Source organism: Antechinus flavipes, chromosome 1, assembly GCF_016432865.1.
Source record: "Antechinus flavipes isolate AdamAnt ecotype Samford, QLD, Australia chromosome 1, AdamAnt_v2, whole genome shotgun sequence".
In the NCBI taxonomy this organism is placed as follows: domain Eukaryota; kingdom Metazoa; phylum Chordata; class Mammalia; order Dasyuromorphia; family Dasyuridae; genus Antechinus; species Antechinus flavipes.
The window spans coordinates 248,087,709-248,109,497 of record NC_067398.1 but is presented as its reverse complement, the minus strand read 5'-3'; the positions used below and the strand labels follow the sequence as shown (position 1 = coordinate 248,109,497).

General features: G+C 37.2%; 1 protein-coding gene across 1 annotated transcript in view; it reads right to left on the bottom strand.

Moving 5' to 3' along the window:
* Nucleotides 1-6,431: 6,431 nt before the first annotated feature.
* MMD2 (monocyte to macrophage differentiation associated 2) overlaps nucleotides 6,432-21,789 on the bottom strand; it is a 110,904-nt gene continuing 95,546 nt past the window's right edge. The window contains exon 7 of the mRNA XM_052000073.1: nucleotides 6,432-20,149. Within this exon, the coding sequence (XP_051856033.1) occupies nucleotides 19,946-20,149 (204 nt within the window). The 3' untranslated portion in view covers nucleotides 6,432-19,945. The remainder of the gene's footprint in view (nucleotides 20,150-21,789) is intronic.

Sequence of the window (21,789 nt, the reverse complement as noted above, 5' to 3'; positions counted from 1 at the left end):
TTCTGGAGAACAATCTGGAATTATGCCCAAAAAGTTATCAAACTGTGCATACCCTTTGATCCAGCAGTGTTTCTATTGGGCTTATATCCCAAAGAAATACTAAAGAAGGGAAAGGGACCTGTATGTGCCAAAATGTTTGTAGCAGCCCTGTTTGTAGTGGCTAGAAACTGGAAAATGAATGGATGCCCATCAATTGGAGAATGGCTGGGTAAATTGTGGTATATGAATGTTATGGGATATTATTGTTCTGTAAGAAATGACCAGCAGGATGAATACAGAGAGGACTGGCAAGACTTACATGAACTGATGCTAAGTGAAATGAGCAGAACCAGGAGATCATTATACACTTCGACAACGATATTGTATGAGGACATATTTTGATGGAAGTGGATTTCTTTGACAAAGAGACCTGAGTTTCAATTGATAAATGGTCAAAGGATATGAACAGACAATTTTCAGAGGATGAAATTGAAACTATTACCACTCATATGAAAGAGTGTTCCAAATCATTATTGATCAGAGAAATGCAAATTAAGACAACTCTGAGATACCACTACACACCTGTCAGATTGGCTAAGAAGACAGGAAAAAATAATGATGAATGTTGGAGGGGATGCGGGAAAACTGGGACACTAATGCATTGTTGGTGGAGTTGTGAACGAATCCAACCATTCTGGAGAACAATCTGGAATTATGCCCAAAAAGTTATCAAACTGTGCATACCCTTTGATCCAGCAGTGTTTCTATTGGGCTTATATCCCAAAGAAATACTAAAGAAGGGAAAGGAAGGAAGGAAGGAAGGAAGGAAGGAAGGAAAGAAGGAAGGAAGGAAGGAAGGAAGGAAGGAAGGAAGGAAGGAAGGAAGGAAGGAAGGAAGGAAGGAAGGAAGGAAGGAAGGAAGGAAGGAAGGAAGGAAGGAAGGAAGGAAGGAAGGGGGGAGGGAAGGGAGGGAGAAGGGAAGAAAAAGGGAGGGGGGAGGGAAGAAAAATGGAGGGAGGGAAGAGATGGGGGAGCTGGACTTGAATTTTGCTCCCCACTATTGCCATGAATAATTTAGATTATATAGGTCCAATGAGAAGAGCATTGTCTGCCTCTCTTGCAATCCCAAATTTATTCTCTTGGGTAAAATAAGCTAGGTAACCATCATAGGACTTTGGGATAAAAGGATGACTCATGAAATGTTGGGAAGTTGTTCTTTCAATCCTAAATTCATTTTCTTTTCAAAAATAGAGTTCAATCCATTCAATTCACTAAAGAAAAAAGAGGAATAGTACTAATTATTTGTTACATATGTGCTTTCTACATTTCTTTGTGGTAGAATAAAAACTTTTCTCTATTTTATATAGAAATAAAGATATGCATACATATGCATATATATGTATACATATATAAATATATATATAATTTGTGATATAATAAGAAAATAGAGAAAATACCTGCATATACACATACATATATGTGCACATGTACATACATATATGTATGTGATGAGAGGAGAAAAGGGATACTCTGACTTGATTTGGGGATCTTTTATCTACATATATTGAAGAGACCTAGAAATAAGCTATATTTGAATTTTTTGTTATTGTTGAGTCAATTTTGGCTCTTTGTGATCCCGTTTGGTATTTTGTTGGCAAAGACACTGAAGTGTTTTGCCATTTCCTTCTCCACCTCAAGGTTAATTGTTAAGCCAAGGGTCACACAGCTAGTAAGTTATCTGAGGCTGGATTTAAACTCAGGAAGATTTCTTCAACATTCTATCCACTTTGCCATCTATCTGCCATATTTGAATTGTGAAGTCTTAAGATTTCTCAAAGGACATCCTGGATAGGAGCATAAAGAGTCAAGGTTTTTTGGTGGGTTCCAATATTGTATCCAATCCATGCAAACCCAGAGCATGTGCCAACTATAATAAGATTACATCACTACAGCACACTGAGCATGTGCTAACTATAGTACAATTACATCACTATAGCAAACTGCGCATGTGCTAATTATAAGCACCTTGCTATTATTATGCAAATGCATCTTTACTGCAAGTATCTCTGCTTCAAGTAGAACACAGGTTGTCACATCCCCCTCATTTCTCAGGAAGGCCAAGAGCCCTTAAGGGAATTGGGAAGCCAAACCAGACATTGTCAGCAGATTCCCTCTGGGCTGAAGGGTCTTATACCTCACCCAGAATTCCCCTACTGTCTGTGGCCCTCTACATTTCCTGATCTGGTTATTTGTTGTTATGTATTTTGAATCCTCCCTAATGTTCTGCTGGGCACATGACAATATTCTTTTTTGTTTTGTTTTATATTCCTTTTATATTTATCTTTTTTTCTTATTCTGTTTAAAATAAATTTTGTTAAAATATCTGTTAAATTGCTTGCATTTTTGTTTTCCTTCTCAGGTTTTTTTCTTTCTTTCTAGATGAGATTTTTCTTGTGCGGCAGGATAACTATATAAATATGTATACATATATTGGATTTAACATATATTTTAACATATTTAACAGGTATTGGACTACCTGCCATCTAGGGAAGGGGTAAGGGGAAAGAGGGGAAAATCTGGAACTGAAGGCTTTGCAAGGGTCAATGTTGAAAAATTACCCATGCATATGTTTTGTAAATAAAAAGCTATAATAAAAATTTTTTAAATATATATCTGTTAAAAATCTGTGTTAAAATAAATTTTAAAAAATGCTAATCACCTTTTGTTCCTACTTTTTCAAAAAATAATTTCCCTTGATATTCTAGATCTTTTGTTTTTTTAATGAATTTTATTATTATTTTATTAAGTTCTATAAATATCTCCTTGGTATTCATAAGCTTTTTATGATTTTTTTTTCATTCCTTATATGGAAGAGGGACAATTTTTAGAAGGAAAGATACAAAGAATTCTGTCTTGGATATATGGAGTTTGAAGTATAAGAAGCATTAGTAATGTTCAGCAATGGAAGGGGAGACATAGCAATATGTAGAATTCAGAAGAGAGATTAGGACTGATTATATACCCAGAGATAATAATTGAACCCATCTGAGTCTGCAAGAGAGAAGATCTCCATGAAAGAAGAGTACCATGTAAAGAGAGGAAGAAAAAAGAAATAGATCCAAGAGAGACACCAACTAAGTGGTATAGAGCCCTTGGCCTGGAATCAGGGAGACCTGAATTCAACTCCAACCTAAGACACTAATTCTGTGACCTCTATTTGCCTCAGTTTCTTTAATTGTAAAATATAGATAATAATAATAATAATACCTTCCTGTCAGGGTTGTTATGAAGAGCAAATTAGATAATATTTGTAAAGTGTTTAGCACAGTGCCTGGTATACAACATAGTAGGTACCTAATCAATATTTGTTTCCTTCCTTCCCATTATTGGGGAGTAGGAGATGGGTAATGATCCAATAAATAGAGGACATAAGGGCTATTATTGTTGATTGTTGATAAACTTGAATTTCTTATTTTAGAATACCAGTAATTGATAATTCCAGGAAGAGTGAAGAAACAGGCCCATTTATTTAGCCAGATTATTGCATTATAAGAAATGTTTCTGTGTAAACAGTATTCTGAAATATTACATTTTATGTCTTTTTGGTTCTGAGTCCACTAATCTCATAGTGTACTGGTAGGGAAATAGAAATATGGAGCTCTGATTCTAAGATTTTAAAGGAGGAAGAATTGTTTTGATTGCCTTTAACTTCTGCATCATTAGGATCCATCTTCTAAGGGGAAGGAGATTTGAACATGAAATAAATTGTTCTAGGGAGCAGAAAGAAGTGACCAGAGGTTAAAGGAAATCAAACCACAAGCCAAGTAAGAATGGCAAAAAACCCAAAACCAAACAAAACCCATGGTCCTTGCCTTCAGAGAGCTCACATCCTATCATACAGATAATTGGGAGTTATCTGTGTGAAAAGAAGAGAAAATTCCTGGGAAGGGTATTTCATCAGGAAGAGAAGGGAAAGGAAGGAAGGAAGGAAGGAAGGAAGGAAGGAAGGAAGGAAGGAAGGAAGGAAGGAAGGAAGGAAGGAAGGAAGGAAGGAAGGAAGGAAGGAAGGAAGGAAGGAAGGAAGGAAGGAAGGAAGGAAGGAAGGGGGGAGGGAAGGGAGGGAGGAGGGAAGAAAAAGGGAGGGGGGAAGGAAGAAAAATGGAGGGAGGGAAAAGATGGGGGAGCTGGACTTGAATTTTGCTCCCCACTATTGCCATGAATAATTTAGATTATATAGGTCCAATGAGAAGAGCATTGTCTGCCTCTCTTGCAATCCCAAATTTATTCTCTTGGGTAAAATAAGCTAGGTAACCATCATAGGACTTTGGGATAAAAGGATGACTCATGAAATGTTGGGAAGTTGTTCTTTCAATCCTAAATTCATTTTCTTTTCAAAAATAGAGTTCAATCCATTCAATTCATTAAAGAAAAAAGAGGAATAGTACTAATTATTTGTTACATATGTGCTTTCTACATTTCTTTGTGGTAGAATAAAAACTTTTCTCTATTTTATATAGAAATAAAGATATGCATACATATGCATATATATGTATACATATATAAATATATATATATACATATACATATAATTTGTGATATAATAAGAAATAGAGAAAATACCTGCATATACACATACATATATGTGCACATGTACATACATATATGTATGTGATGAGAGGAGAAAGGGATACTCTGACTTGATTTGGGGATCTTTTATCTACATATATTGAAGAGACCTAGAAATAAGCTATATTTGAATTTTTTGTTATTGTTGAGTCAATTTTGGCTCTTTGTGATCCCGTTTGGTATTTTGTTGGCAAAGACACTGAAGTGTTTTGCCATTTCCTTCTCCACCTCAAGGTTAATTGTTAAGCCAAGGGTCACACAGCTAGTAAGTTATCTGAGGCTGGATTTAAACTCAGGAAGATTTCTTCAACATTCTATCCACTTTGCCATCTATCTGCCATATTTGAATTGTGAAGTCTTAAGATTTCTCAAAGGACATCCTGGATAGGAGCATAAAGAGTCAAGGTTTTTTGGTGGGTTCCAATATTGTATCCAATCCATGCAAACCCAGAGCATGGAGTGCTCAGTCAATGGCTGCACATTTTAAAAGCATCAGACCTAAAAGAGAACATGAGAATTTCCTATGTCTCAGTCCCCTGTTCAGGTTCTGCTAGAAATACCTTTTCCCTGATTAGGACAATCTTGACTCGTAAGGAAATTAGCTTATTAAACATTAGAGGGCGCTCAAAGCTTAATAATATATGAATGAACAGTACAAGTCAAATTGAAATTATCCTTTCAGTATTTAGATGGCAGGTTACCTAACTTGACAAATCAGAGGAAAAAAAAAGAGCATCCTGTGACCACATGAAGAATTTCAGAGGCTAACTAGTTTGATGGATTGTATGGGGTCTTGGCTTTTCAGTAAGCCTAATAAAATTTTCTCTCTTATCAGAAGCTGGACAAAATGAAAAATTTCATGCCTTGATTATATTCTTGGTGGAGTCATATTCCACATTCATTAACAATAACACCTTATAATAAAATATTTGCTATGGGCTTAAAATTTCCCTGGAAGTCTTTAAAAGATATTCCTTAATAAGGTATTAGACAAACTTTTCTCTCTATATAGGCTTACTTAATTAAAAAAAAAAAAAACCCAGAAGATATTGGAACAGTGCAATACAGTGGGAATAGTGCTGATTTTTTGGTTGCATTCAAATTCTAACCCGGATGTCTTGTCTGTGTGACCTTGGACAAATTGTTCAAACTCTTGGTGCCTAAGTTTTCTCCTTTGTTAAAAAAAAATGGGACTGAACTATATGAGTTTCAAAGACATTTCTAATTCTCTATCTGTGATCAACATTATAATCTTATAGCCAGGAAAATACATAGTGTTGGATGGTTTGGTCACTTTATTTTCTAAATGGTCTATACCTGCTTCACATTTCTACAAATTTCCTTTAGAATTACAAAATGATACAGGTGGGAGGGATCTTACAGATAACTCATCCAATGACCTTATTTTCAATCAATCCACAAGTATGTAAATGATTAAGATGTGTCAGCACTGAACAAAGTCTGGGATATAAAGACAGAAGTGCTGTAGTCCCTGCCCTTCAGAAGCTTACATTTTAAGACAGGAATCCACATGCACATATGTAGATATATACAAAACAAATAAAAGTAACCTGGGAAGTGAAGATTTTAACATCCAGAAACACCCCAAGAATAAGGTGAAATTTGTGCTGAGTCTTGAAGGAAAAGAGGGATTCCAAAAGGCAAAGGTAGGTATGAAGGAAGAACATTCCAGGCAGAAGGACAACCTGGTAGTAGAATTTTAATAAATACTTATTGATTGAATGACTGAGAATATATCCAGGTTAGACTGTTGGTTCCAATATGAATTGATCATTTTTTCTCCCCCAAAAAAGAGTCGAGACACATTTGTAAGAGTGAGGTATCGGGTTTTATTTAATTCCTACTCCACAGGAAATAAGAATATTCTTGGCCCTGGTTATTCTTATTACAAACCTTTATTAAATACTGTGTTAAATACAAAATACTGATTTCACCAATCTAGATGTGGTCCAATACAAGACATTAAAAAAAGTCACAGCTGCAAATCCCATTGACAAACATTATAGACATTAACAAGTCAATAAAAGTTAGTATCAAAGACAGTTCACTCCTGTTTCACAATAAAGCTTCATAAAGCACAGTGGGATCTAACACTGAAGGGAGGTAAACCAACTAGCTTGGCAAACCCTGGGGTGGTGTAAATGAGTTTGAAAGGTCATTCAGTTTAAAGCAAACACTGTGAACTTAATATCTTTTATTGATAGAGTGGGTAGAGTAGCCTTTCCAAAACCAGCGTTATCTTTCTTTAATATAATTTAATTTCGATCTTTGCCTAAAAAGAAAATGTGTGCCTGCTCAAGTTGGCCAATTCATTTAAGGGTGGAGACATAATCAGTCAAAATTTGGGAGTCATTTCCTAATATTGGAACCAATCATCTAAAACCCATAGTCTATCTGAGAATCCCAAGTATAAAACTAAGGGAGCAGGCTGACATTTCTATGAAGATCTGATCCCAAGGCCAACAGCATAGACCACTAAAAATAACAGTATAGGGATCTGGGGAACAATGGAATCTTGACCTTATTTCAGTTCAGTGAAACCTTTTTATAATTTCTCATTCAATAGTTGGCCCTTTCTTCACTTACTGAATTTCCTATCCATCTTTAAAGCCCACTCAAATGTTATTCTATTCAGTAAGCTTTCTCGCTCCTTGGTAATAACTTTCTCCCAAAGACTTCACATAGCATATTTTTTTCAGTTCTCTAATGCAATTATAAGGTAATTATAGTTTCTGAGTTTGCCTCATTCTGTTAGACTGTAGCCTCCATGAAGGCAATGACTATGAGTATCTTGACTAAATTTAGACTCCCTTTGGGCCTTTATCATAGCATTCTACATAAAATAGGCACTTAATAAGTGTTTTTTAGGTGAATGAATGAGCAAATGAATTTATCTGAATACTCAGGTATGCATAACATAGCACTGTGCTAAACACTATGAATCACACAAATGTGTTTTGAATGTCTGTTCTATGACTAACTTTCCTGCTTTCTCAAGGTCAATGATCTATATTAATAATGAAATTAATATACATAAATAATGGGTCCACATGACCTAAAAATGACAATGCAATTGAATTAATGATAGCCCCTGGCTGAATGAGCTAAGGAAATACTAAAACCTAGTGTATAGAACCAATGACTCCAACATGATAAGAAACTAAATCTTGGAAGAGCATCTCAAAACAAAGTTAAGGCTCACAGAGGCCTTCCTTCCTTGTGTGGCTTCCCATTTAGACAGCTGTGAGGATAAAATGAGAGAATGTATATAATAATAATAGTAAAAATTTCAACTGATATTTATAGATCACTTTAGTATTTGTAAAGCTCTTTAAATACATGTTAAAAGTACTTTTAAGCCTTAGAGTTCTATATAAATGTGAGATACTATTATTACTGAATTTCAGTCTTCTTCTGCCTCAATACTAGGCACTCAAAGAGACAGCTGGAACTATTGCTGGAAATTTTCTTCAATCCCATCTCTCAGTCCCCAATTAGCTTCAAATAGACTTGATGGTTTTGAAGTATAAAGACCACTGGAGGATATCTTTTTTTGTTTTTGTTTTTTGAAAGATGCTCTTCTTGTTTTTCTTTTAACTTTGAAGTCTCTCTTTGGGAAGTACAATATGAATTTAGAAACATTCATTAAGCACTGTGTACTAGGCACTATGCTGAGCACTGGGGATACAAAGAAAAAGTAAAGCAGTCCTTTGTCCTGGAGCTTACATTCTAATGGAGGAGATAATATGAGCACATATGGGAATATACAAGAGATATAGGAATAGAGGCTATGATTTCATTGGTATAACATACTCATGACAGGTCTGCACCTTCCTCTGTGACTTACAACCTTAGAGAGTTAGCCAGAAGATCATTGAGAGATTATGTGTCTTTCCCAGGGTCACATAGCCAGTATGTGTCAGAATTGGGATTTGAACACAGGTCACCCTGGCTCTGAAGCCAGTTCTCTATTCTTTAAGGGCAGTTAGGTAAAACAATGGATAAAGCATTGGACTTGAAATCGTGAGTTTAAATCCTTCCTCAAACACTTAATATGGGCAAGTCACCTAACTTTATTTGCCTTAGTTTCCTTATCTGTAAAATGATTTGGAAAAGATAGTGGCAAACTACTATAGTATGTTTGCCAAGAAAATCCCAAATGGGGCCACAGAGAGGACTGGAACAATAACAGCGACAAACTACAATAAAACAACTTTGTTCGTTATGCTGCAAAGCCTCTCAAGATATGAATAAAATAGATTACCTCAGTGGAGAAAGCAGCAATAGCTTGTTTAATTTAGAAGGATCTCTAGCAGATAGTAGCACTTGAGTCAATTTTTTGGGGAAAAAGCTAGAAATTCTTAGGTGGAAATATGGAGGGCATTCCAAACATAGGGTAACAGCAAGTACAAAGGCACGGAGATGGGAAATAGATGGTGGGATGTGGAAAACTGAAAGTAGGTCAGTACCATAGACTTTTCATGGTGAGAGTAAGGTATAAAACTGGAAAAATGGGAAGGAAAAAAGACGTGAAGAACTTTGAATACCAGATAAAGGAGCTGTTATTTAATCCTAGAAGTAATCATCTCCATCACTAAGAAGCACTTCTTGTTCTGACAAATTAGCAAATTCAGCTCCAACCTATGCAAATCACCAGGATGGTCTAAGGATATATTGCAACTTCCCTCCTGGATTAGGAGTCCAAAGTAGTCCAGGAAGTGAATCATATGACTAGAAGGAGGAGACAGATGGCTAGAATTGACTCTGGCAGTCTGCCTTAGGACAACTCACCAACCGAAACAATGTACTTAGTTGGGATGCAATCTAAACATCTCCTCCCTCCCTCTGAAAATTGCTGGGTTAATAGAACGAAGAGCTAGATGGGATCTGATGAGTCATCTATCCAATCTTTGCTTTTTTTCAGTTGAGAAAACTGAGGCACTTGCCCAGGATCACACAAATAGTAAGTGCCAAAGGCAGAATGTGATTCCAGGTCTTCCTTATTTCAAGTTTAGCACTCCTGTTGCTCACTACACCACACTGCAAAGTTGCTTCCAAGTTTCCTAGATTTAGGCCAAGCAAGAAGCAGAACACAGCAAACATTCAAATTTATGCAATTAATTGGCACAAACCTGCCAACTATCCTCCATCTCCCTCTAGCACTTCATTATATTTCTTTTTTTTCTAAGTTAAGAGTAGCCTATGCTGATTTTATAGGACCCACACCAGAAGCTTGGTTTCTTAATCCCTGTTGTGTTAAAATGGCTCAATTTTAAAGAAATGAATACTTATCAAAACTCTTAACGTATAGAACAGTCTCATTAACTCTTTCAGGTCAAACATCAGGTGCTAAGAAGCTGATCTGACCTATTTCTCAGGTTGTAGAAGACTTGACTTCCCATCTCCTATTGAGACACAATTCCAAGTTGCAACTAAAATGATAATACTGACCCCTGTCAAGTCAGGATCAACCTATTAAGTGAAGCTGGACTGGTCATTCTCAGTAGTTATTAAAGATTCAAAGCTAAGAAGACCCTTAGAGAAAGGTCTCCCCAACCTAGAAGAAAGACTACTTTTGATTTCTTTATATAATCCAATGGAAGAGAATGTGCATTAAAAAGAGAAAGTTAATGATAGGCTCAATTCATTCATTCATTCATTTATTCAACAAGCATTTACTAAGCTCCTCCTATGTGACAGGCCCTTATGCTAGGTACTGAGTATGCAAAAATAAAAGGTCATTCAACTACATGGAATCACAAAGAATTTCAATTGGAAGGGACTTCAAAAGTAATGCAATCTACTCCAAATCTAAATCATTTACACAAAATTGAGCACTCTGCTTCAGTAACTAGTAATCCACTGGTGGGGGAAAACCTGTTGTAGATCAATTCCTTCATTTTACAGATGAGGAAAGCAGGCCCCAGAGAAGTCAAATATCTTGCCCAGTGTCACACAGTTACTTAGTGGTTGGATCTTCTCACTCCCAGTCTTTTCCACACTCAACACTGTTCATGCTCGTACCAACTAATGCCAGTAAATGAAGGCAAAAAACAAAGGAGTGGATAAAGTTTTTTTTTTTTTTTTTGGTTTCTTTGTTTGTTTTGCTTTTTTAAAAAAATGTGGAATTAGATACTTATGTTTTCTTTGGTCCTTTGAAAAAAGTAGGGAAAGACCAGAAATATGTTTTGGTCTACTAAAATTCTGATGAAGAAAAAACTATATGGATTTTAGTGGAAAAAGTTTTAAAAAGGCATCAAGTTGACATAAAGTTTAGTTTAACTCCAATACTATATGATAGATGAGTATTTTATGTGATAGATAAGTAGAGATGAGCATTTACACCTCAGAAATCAGTAAACACTACATATCAGAGCCTGATTTAATATTTTGTTAATTGTCTAGACTTAAGAAAATAATATAGAAATGCTGATAAGCTTAAATGTCAAAGTGTGTCAAACATAAGTTTTCCCCTTCCCTTTCCCCTTCCTTCCTCCCTACCCCCCCCCCCAGATCTGGTTGTTAAACTTTGCTTTTAAAAAGCATAACTATATACCACTGTTTTAAGGGAACTTGGAGATCATCTAGTCTACACAATTCCCTCATTCTGTAGAGAAGAAAAGTGAAGTCAGTCACATAAGTAATAAATAACAGGGGCTGCTAGATGGTGCAGTGGATAGAGCATCAGCCCTGAAGTCAGGAGGACCTGTGTTCATATCAGACCTCAGCCATGGAATACTGCCTAGCTATGTGACTTAACCCCAATTACCTCAGGGAAAAAATAAGTAGTAAATAGCAGAGTAGAAATTTGATTATAGAAGCACCTGTTTCTATTTATTGTGAGGATCAAATAAGAATATTTGTAAAGTAGCTCATGCTTAATAAATGCCTTATTAGCCTTCTCTTCCTCCTTCCTTAAAATAAGTTAAGAAGTTTTTAATCTTTTTGTTTATTTGTTTTGTGGACTCCTTTGGTAATCTGGAGAAATCTTATTATTTCCTCTCAGAATAATATTTATTTTTTTAAAATGGAAAGAAATGCTAAATTTTAGTTAAAAGTTAGTGAAAATAAAGATGTCATTTTTCTCTCTTATTCATATTTATAGAACCCTTAGAGGTCTCTAAGTGTCTCCCCACCCCCCAATTAGATATTTGTAAGATTTCTTTTATCTCCAAAATTCTATGAGAGAGGTGACAGTGTCTTACAATAAGATAAGTTAAAATCCAAGCTTTCCTAAACTTTATTGGCTGGTGGGTGGAAGTCCAATTTCTTTGATGCAAAATGAACCAATATGAGAGAGGTTCTTAGAGCCTAGCTCTTTCCTAGAAGAGCTAGGGAATTTTATCAGAGAACAGTTATAATTTCTGTGATTTGGTTCTCTTCAAAAAGAACCTTTCTCTCCCTTCTGGAAAGATACCTAGAATGTAGTCTGAATAAACATGTCCAAAACTGAAGGAGCTTCTGGGGCCCTTTCTATACATCCAACCATGTTGCTCTGGCAATTAACTACTATTTTGAATGATGGCCCTCTCTTCAATGAATTGTATAGATTAGGAATCAGGGTCCTGTTTCATTACCATGCAAAGTTAAGGAGAAAAGATTTAGGGATAAATCTTATTTTTTTTTAAATTAAGAGCTGCTTTGAAGAGCAGTGAAGCAATAGCATAGAATCCTCATCTTTTTTGCTCATTTTAGCACTGGGAATTCTGAAACATAAGTTTTATCACTCTAAGCAATAATAACAGCATACTGACAAATACTGCCCACATTAACCTTCTGTCATAGCTAAGGATTCCCTAAAAGGAACAAGATAAAATGTGGGTGTAGCAGAGAATTTAAGTTTTCTAAAAGCCTGTGGCAGGGGTTAAAATTATGTAATGTTCTATAATATTTAAAAATTTAGAGGGGAGACTATCACCTCTAGCAGAGTTTCCCCTAATGAGTATTTATGCTCTGATCATCTTAAATCAAAAGTTCTGTTAGGGGATTCCTAACCCTCCCAGCATTGGCCCAGTCAATAATATGATTTAGAAGTTCTAATTCCCTAATCTCATGTCCAATTTTAAGTTTGGAATCAGTTAAAATAGGCCCAGACAGAAATAAGATCTAAAAGTGCCTATTTAATGGAGACATTTCCTAAATCTCAAGTTTTTATGGGCTGTGAAAGAAGAAAAGCGGCTTAAATTTCTTGTTCCTACAGTCTTTATTTCTCTTGCTTAGTAAAGAAATGACACAAGAAAAGCTGACCTTTGAGGTCCCACTTCTAACCAGTGACAATAAAGTCCATGAGAACCTACGTTGGCTTCAAATCTGGCAATATTTGGAGTGACTATATTAGTCACTCCAAGATGTAAAAGATGAGAGAACTCTATAGCAGTCATGTCCAACATAGTGAAGACTTGCTTCCCCAAACTCCCACTTTCAGTCTTTTTCTCATTCTACCCTACCAAGGCTTTAAGAAAGAATTCTTAACTATTTTTAGACCCTTTTGGCAATCTGACACTTTTCAGAATAATGCTTTTAAAAGCATAAAAATAGAATATCAAGAATTACAAAAGCAATCAAGTATATCGAAATGCAATATAACCTACTCCTATACATCTATATATACAAGAGTTTAACAAAGTTAGGAATCCTTACTTTCAGAGGAAGTTTTGCCAAATGTTGTCTCCTGGAAGTACCCAGATCACACCCTATTTCCATTCCAAATTTTCTTACCTTTCTATATTCTGAAGAGAGAAAAAGAGAGAGACACTGAGAGACAGAGAAGCAATTTCCTCCATCCTCAAGAAGATGACTTAGCATCCCTTGAGAGAATGTGACAGGGAGTAACAGCAATAAAAATAATACTATCACATAGTGCTTTAAGGTTTGTGAAGAACTTTACATATATATATCAACTTATTTGCTCCTCACAACTTTGTGAGGTATTTGCTATTTTTATTCCATTTTACAGATGAGGAAACTGAGACTGAGAGAACTTGAATAACTTATCTAGGATCACAGAACTAGCAAGTACCTAAAACAGAATTCTGACTCAGGTTCTTCTTGAAAATAGGGCCTACCTTCTATCCTCTAGAGCCCAGCCTATTAAACTGTGGTTTGTGATCTTATGTGGGACCTCATAACTAAATGTGGGGTCATAAAATTATGATTTTATTATCACCAAATGTTTAATTTGTATATCTATTTTCTATACTTATGTATCCTGGGTCATGCAAAAAATACCCTACACTACCTAAATAAATATACTTATAAGGTAGTGTACAAATAGGGCAAAGTAGAAAGTTGAAAAATTCAAGAAAGGAGACATTTTAGGGGGCGGAGGATGAAATAAGGAAAGGGGATCAGGAAGTGGCACTTGTACTGAGTTTAGAAAGCAGGATTTTATCCAAAACCTCAGCATGGGGCCCAACACACGGTATATATGTATTAATAATGAAAGAATTTCAGATCTCATTGAGGAAGCCATTCAGGAACAGAAATTTCTTGCCCCTCAAATCACACTATTTATGGTTTGCCTCTTCTGCCTAGTTTTGAGAATCATGACATCCTTCCTCTACTTCTGCAATCCAACAGTGCTCAAGCCTTGTGGCCCATGTGGTCAGAATATTTGGCAGGATAGATTTTTGCCTGGGTTCTGTAAGCCAGATAACATCCCTTCCCCTTGCTACTCACCGCCCCCAGCCCTTCTTCTAATCACATCTAATTTTCCATGATAGTTCATAAAGTACAACACTATTTTTAGCAAGGTATGGTGCCCTTTGCATTAACAAGGCTCTCCCCAGGTGGAAGTATTAGCCCTGAGAAATGTTCCTTTCCCTCCCTCCTCCCTTTTTTTTTTTTTTTTTTTGTCAGATGTTCCTCAAAATATGCTCAAGGGTTTTTAGGATCTATATATAGAAAAATAATTACCATATTTCAATTTTGGGGAAAAGGAACCTAAGAAAAGGGATATTTTTAGGCTTAAAAATCCATTGGAAAGGTTTTAACAAATGATTGTTTACCTGCTTTCAATCCACATCTCCCTATTGACACCCCATGGGTGACTAATTTGAAGGAGCTGACTTTTATTAACATTTTTGGATGCTTCACAATTCAGGCCTAATGTTAGTTAACCTTCTCTATTGGTTACTTTTTAGTCTTCTGAGCTACGGTAGCTGGAATTAATAGAGAGGAAACAGTGTTCAATTCTCTACATATCTAGGTGTCAACTGTGGTTTTTAATCAAATGAACAAAACAAGGGACAGATCTGGAACTGAATAAAACCTCAGAGCTATTGATTTAAATAAGCCCCTGGCAAACATGCTTGCAAGTCACTAGCCACATTCTGCTCTCCTAGGGGAACAAGTGCCAATTAGGTCACACTTTAGTTATGGGACATCCAGAAAGGATGAATTGCTACACACAAACCACAGAAGCAAGCTCTGTCCATCTTTCTTAGCTTCCTGACTCCTTAGCAGGTGGTTTGGTAAAATTAACACTCCACTCAGGAGGTCTGGGTTCTAGAACTGCTTCAGGCACTAATTTGCCAAGGGGGATCAAAAGCTTGTCTTTTTATTTCCCTAAGCCTCAGTTTAGACCTACTTGTTACAACAGTTTTGATTTTTTTTTTTTAGGGGGGAAGGAGGAAGAAAATAAATGTTTGTTGATTGAAATAAAATAAAAATAAAAGTTCACAAAAAAGTGGGTTGGGCTAGAAACTGAGGATCAGAACTGGAGAACGAAAAATACTTCAAAATCAAGTTCAATTCTCTCAACCCAAGAATCTCAAAGCAATGTCTGAGGTGGTTCTGAAGCCAGCTCACTTTGTTTCCAAGTCTAGCATCCTTTCTGCTGTACCACAATGCCCCAGAATCTTTCAGGTTGCTTCTCCATTCTAAAATTCCAGGATTCTATAAGACTGCTGCTTTCTCCCTCTCCCTTCTTTCTCCCTTTTCTCTCCCACGTCTCTTTGTTGCTATGGAGGCCGAGTGTTTCTATTCCTTGCTGTTGTTGTTCTGCTACTCATCCCACTAAGCTGACGTCACCCAGTCCCAGTAGCATCCACCTGACACTGGATCGACAGCTTGGGAGCCACAGCTGACATGCCTAGAATGTCAAAGATGCGACTCTGCTGCTGATGGAGGCTTGGCTCGCCTGAGCAATCAGCAGCTCTAGAAGCCTCTGTCAGACAAGAATGTGGGCAGACTCCTTTGCCCTGGGGCGGGATCCATGGGGCGCCTGATTTAGTATTCACAGGCAACTAGGAGGAAGAGGACATCGGGGATTTTAAATGCAGAAGTCTGCAAGCAATCCCCCCACTCAGAATTTGCATCAGATTCACCAGGTGGCTCCCATGGCTGGTTCTGTAGGCAGAGGTAGCAAATACCTGGACTCCCCTCCCTTCAACACTGTTGACTGCATATGTCTTATCTGATTTCAATATGTTGGTGCAATAATAAAGAAAAAATATATTAAAATGAGTGGTTTTCTAAGCCAATGTGCATCCACTGGCATCCTTAATTACAATTTAGTGCCCCCATTTCTATTTAAGCTTAACATGACTGCCGTAGGGAATGTTCAGTGCCTTGTGGAGATGAAATAGAATGATAATATTAATAATAATAACTAGCATTAATACATCACTTAAAGGTTTTTAAAGCACTTTATGTGTATTAACTCATTTGATAATAATAAATTAGCCTTATTTAAGGACAATGATAAACAGACAAAGGTTAATGAGAGTTTAAATTGGGTTTTTAGCAGAGAACTTGCTTATGTCCAATTATGGGTCCTACTTTAAGGACCTAGGCTTGTTGGTAAATGATCTGCCTATTGGAGTCATATGTTTGATTAGAAGTTTCTTTAAATTGAATTGACATTCTTATAGAATCTTGAGTGCAGGGACTATTTCATTTTTAGCCTTTGTAACCTCAGTACCTAGCACAGTTCTTGGAATATATTAAGTGCTTAATAAATGTTTGTTGACTGACTAACTGGTAGATGAAAAACTGAGAAGCATCCCCAAGGAGAAATAACTCCCCTTTTGGATCAATCAAATGTTTGTCTTAATTCTCATCACTAGAGATTCATTCTTTTGGTTCTAAAAGACATTTCATTTTTCAGTGTCTCATATTAAAAATATAAATATGCTAAGGAGAAGTACTGCCTTAAACTGATATTATTATTAATAATAATAGCCAACGTTTAAATAGCCCTTTAAGGTTTGCAAAATGCTTTACAAATATTACCTCCTTTGATATTGGCAGTTGCTTTTTAGCTTGCTAGCTAGGAAAAAGAGCTGGGTTCTGGCTCTCGAGACAGACAGTCTGGTAGAAGGAAAGGAGAATTTTGAAACTCTTTAGAAGCCAGGAACTCAAATCAAGAGTAGAAACTAATCTTGGAAATGAAAGATTTAGAGATCACAGATTTCCAGATTTAGAGATAAAGGGGCCTTGAGTCCAGTTTCTCATTTTACAGGCAAAGAAACTTGAAGCCCATAATGATTAAGTGACATCACCCACAGAGCAGAGCTGGAATTTGAGTCCTTCAGAGCTTACTTCATCCATACCACAATCATTGCAGCACAGAGAAGACCAGAATGAGGGACCATCTAGTCTAACTTCCTCTTCTTATAGATGAGAAAACTAAATGCAGGAGAGTTCAGGCAACTTGTCCAAGCCTCTTAGTATAAGTAACTATCACAGCCAGAATTACATATTGAGTTTCATGATTTCTGGTCCAATGAGCCTGGGGTTATAGGCAATACAAGGAGACAGGGGAAGGCACAAAAGCAAACCTTGCCAACATTGTAGGGTTGCCACAGAACATCTTTGCCCAAGCTGAATTCTGGCTTCTCCAAGGTACCCTGGCAAATACTGTCTCTAACAACCATTGCATTGCCTGATTCCTGCCCATTCCTTGAACTCTTTGGGTTTCCTTATTTCTTCCTTTTCCACACTTATGCTAAGCTAGCTCCATTACTGTATTTTAGAAGATACAACAGGATTGTCCTGGTCTGAGTACAGATGAAATTCCCTCATATAGAATAATCATACTCATATGGTTTAAGCTGGTTTCAAATCTCAATCTTCCTGGCACCAAGTCCAACACTCTATTTATACCAGGATGCCTCTGTCCTGGTGGCCAAATGAGGTATTATGTCCACGTAGAACTTTTGAGTCCATGATTTAGAGATAGAAGGAAACTTGGAGATCATTTAGTCCAATGCTCTTGTTTTTTGTTTTTTTGTTTTTTACAAATGAGGAAACTTAGGGCATGTCCTAAAGTAAAATAGAATCTTACTAGAATGGATATCAGGCCCATATTTACAACATGGAGTTATCTTTAGCAAAGTACAAATCCTCCCAGGACAAATGAAGTCTCCCCCACCTCTCATCCCAGCCTAGAATCTGCTCAGTGGGTACTTTTACCACCTCTAAATTGAGCTATCTACTCCAACATTCTAATCCAACCTGAAGAAATAACTATGCTAAAGTCTGCCATTTTAATACTCAATTGAATAGACTTCCAAAAGTCCCCAAATTCCTGAACAAAGTGCATCATCTTGGTTCTAGGATCACATTTCTATGGAATGTGTCAAAGGTATTTAATACTGACTTAGACAAAAGGGATTCCAAAGCCTGAAGCCCTCAGAAAGTCCTGGAATGTATTCAAGTTTAATTAAGTACTGTATAAGGCTATGTTGATTGTGATTCTGTAGGGAATAAGGTGTTTTAGAATCAGGTCTTCCAATGATTGGTTCCACACTTCCTGCTACTTCCTTTTTCTACTAGAAGCCTTGAAGTAAGCAGGAGAGGCTGTGATGGTCAGTGTGGGACCTCCACCAACAGACATCACAACCTATCAGTTACTTGGGAGAGTAGCCCTATAGAGTTGCTTTAGGCACATGAAGGTTAAATGACCTGCCTAGGGTGACACAGCCAGTTAATTATCAGAGACTGGTTTTAAATCTCAGTCTTCCTGGCGTCAAGTCCAGCACCCTATCTATGCCAGCATGCCTCTGTCTAATGGTCAAGAGAGGTATTACATCCATACAGAACCCCCAGCCCATCGAATGAGACAATACCAGTTGGTGTCTGGAAGCTTTTTCAGTCTGGATGGTCTTTGGATTTCAGAGATTTTGGCCTAGAAGTTCTGTCAGAATTCATGTTTACATTCACTGATGGGGTTTTCCTCTGAGGCCATCTTGGGGATGGAAAAGAGAAGAAGGAAGAATCCCAATTTCTTAAAAGAAATGGTTTTAGATAATATCAGATTTTGCCACTTGGGAACAAGAAAAAAAATTAAAAATCTGAATATTATAAATTCCTTCCAGTATCTGTCTCCTGCTCCATTCCTTAAGAGCATCACTCACTACTTGCTCTTGGGTCATTTGGGGTTCAGAAATGGCAAATAGTTTTAAACAAAGCTATTCCCTTGTCCCAAATTGCCCTTCTAATTCTATGTTTCTGGGGATATGTTTAGGACCCTTCTCTCCAGGCCATCTCCCAATAGCACAAAGTGTCTTGATTTTTGTTGTTATTATTGTTGCTGGAATCATGTGACCCACCTGCAGATTCAATCTAAAGATTAAAACAACCATGGCTTTATCATATATTTTCCCTCCAGCTCCTTTTCAATACAACTAAAATGTCAAGGTAGGAAGAGCCATATCAATATATACCCAAGGGTCTGAAAAGGACTTTAGTAAAGGAGGGAGCAAAAAAAGAATGTATTCACTTTCCTAAAAGGAAAAAAGTGTCCACTCTTGGATGGTCTTAGATTAGGTATTGCCTGTTTCCAGAGAGGGTCACCTTCCCATCCCCAAAATTACTTAGACACTAATTGATTCTGTAGTTGGGCAGTTTAAGCTTCCAGGTTACAAAAAAGTTGGGCTCTGATAGATCTGGCACACACAGAGGCTGATTTTTACCTTAGAGGAGTATAATGGTCACTTTAAGGGTTTTCAGGACTCTGTGAACAAAGTCTTTGCCTATCAGGCCCTTTTGTTTACAGAAAGGGATAAGTTCCCTTTTCTGAAGACATTAATGTTGATTTTTGTTATGGAACACTTGTCTAAAACATAAACAAAGTATCTGGTTAATTTTTTGCCCTCCAATAAAGCTCCTAGTGCCTTTTTTTTTTTTTCCTATACCAGACACCCTAAAGATTTCTGGCAACCATTAGACATGCCCCAGGACCCATCAAAAAAAAAAAATCAGTAGTGAAGCAAAAGACAGGCCTGGAACCTCTGAGCAGGACCTCATCCCAGTAACATCTTCTCTAATGCACTGTTCCAAGGGCACTAGGCGTGTCGCGAGATTCTTTGATGTCTCATTTGGACACTTTAGATTCCAGTGTGTTGGGCTGGTAGAGGTACCTCCAGATGGCATAGTAGTGGGTGCCAGCTCCAAATGCCACAAACAGATGCCAGATGGCATGGGCAAAGGGAATCCGACCGTCACTCTTGAAGAACACCATCCCAAAGCAGTAAAAGACACCTCCGGTCATGAGTTCCAAGATTCCATCAGTGTTGGGCTGTCAGCAAGGACAAGGGGAGGAGAAGGAAAAGGTCAGTAGCATAGTAGAATGGGCAAGGAAACAAGATGGAATTCAGCTGAGGGGAGGAGGCAACTCAGAGAGACAGATGCATGTATACATACACACATACATATACACACACACATACATATACACACACACAGTGTGAGAAAGCCACAGAAAGACTGAGAGAAATAGACAGACTTTGAAAGAAAACTGTTGTAGGTCCAAACTACTTGAAAAATTCCAGTTGATCCTTTTATCTTTTTTATCTAATTTGCCTATTTGCCTAATAGCACTTCTTCCATTTTTTTTTAAAGAAAGGGAAGGGTGAAGTGGAATAAGTATGTATATGGTGTCTTCTATTTGCTAGACTCTATGCTAGCATTTTTTACAAATATCTCATTTGATTGTCATAATCTTGTGAGGTAGGTGCCATTTTTATCCTCATTTTACAACTGAAGAAACTGGGCAAATAGGTTAATTGACTTGCACATAGTCACAGAGTTAGTAAGTATCTAAGCCCAGGTTAGGCTTAGTATACTACCACCTAGCTGCCTCTAAAAGGAGAATTTAAGTGGAAACAAACACATAGCTACAATATCAGTAACTCATATTTCTATAGACTTTAAGAAGTTTGTAAAGCACTTCCACACATCTAAAAGAAGCCACTTACAGAAATAGATGCCCAGCAATCATTAGCAGGTGGCTCCCATAAGAAATGGCGCCCAACGTGGGGCAGAAGAAATAAAGAAGCAGTAGGGCTCAAGAGCTATTCATGAGTAGGATCTTCCCAGAAGAGTTCTTATGGTAACCCGTGGGAAAGGAAAGGGAGAAGAGACCCAGTAAGACTTTTTCAGTTGGGGTAATTAAAATGGGCCAACACATCAAAGGGCCGAGCCAGAGAACTGATGAGGGATTTATGAAAAATGCCTACTCTGACTCCAATCCTACTTATCCATTTGTCAGAAAGTTTCCCTCCATGATATCTCACAAGATTCAACATCTACTATAGCATCTCACCCTGCAACCATCCAGGACAGAAAAAGCATATGGACTCAGATAACAGTCACTTCACAATATTGGACAAACTTACTGACCATGCTGTTGGGGAAAAAACAATCATGTTCCCATAAAACAAAAAAACTGTTGAGGAACAAGCTTAAGTGCGAAGGGGTGGGTCGATTCTCCAAAAGCCCTCACAGCTGTGAATTATAACACACTTAAAGGAATTGAAAATCAGCCTTTATTGATGCAGATGTTGCTTGTGAATTGGGAATGAAATATATTAGAGGCAAGAGGGAAGAGGAGAGAGGTCAGAGAATACAACTGCCTCTCAAAGTCTCCTTGTATCATTATCTTCCTCTCACATGAAGGGATCTATTCTTCTGGTCAGAATTAGATCCCCAGCAGCCACTAGTTGGTGGCTCCTGTAACAATTTGCATAATGCCTGATACATATTAAATGCTTAAGATATACTTGTTGATCAATTCATTGGTTGAAAATTGAGGGAGACAAAGAAATCACAAAGGAGGAAAATGAATTCACATGTAAAAAATGTTTGTAGCAGCCCTTTTTGTGGTGGCAAGGAACTGGAAATTGAGTCCATCAGTTGGGGAATGGTTGAATAAGTTAG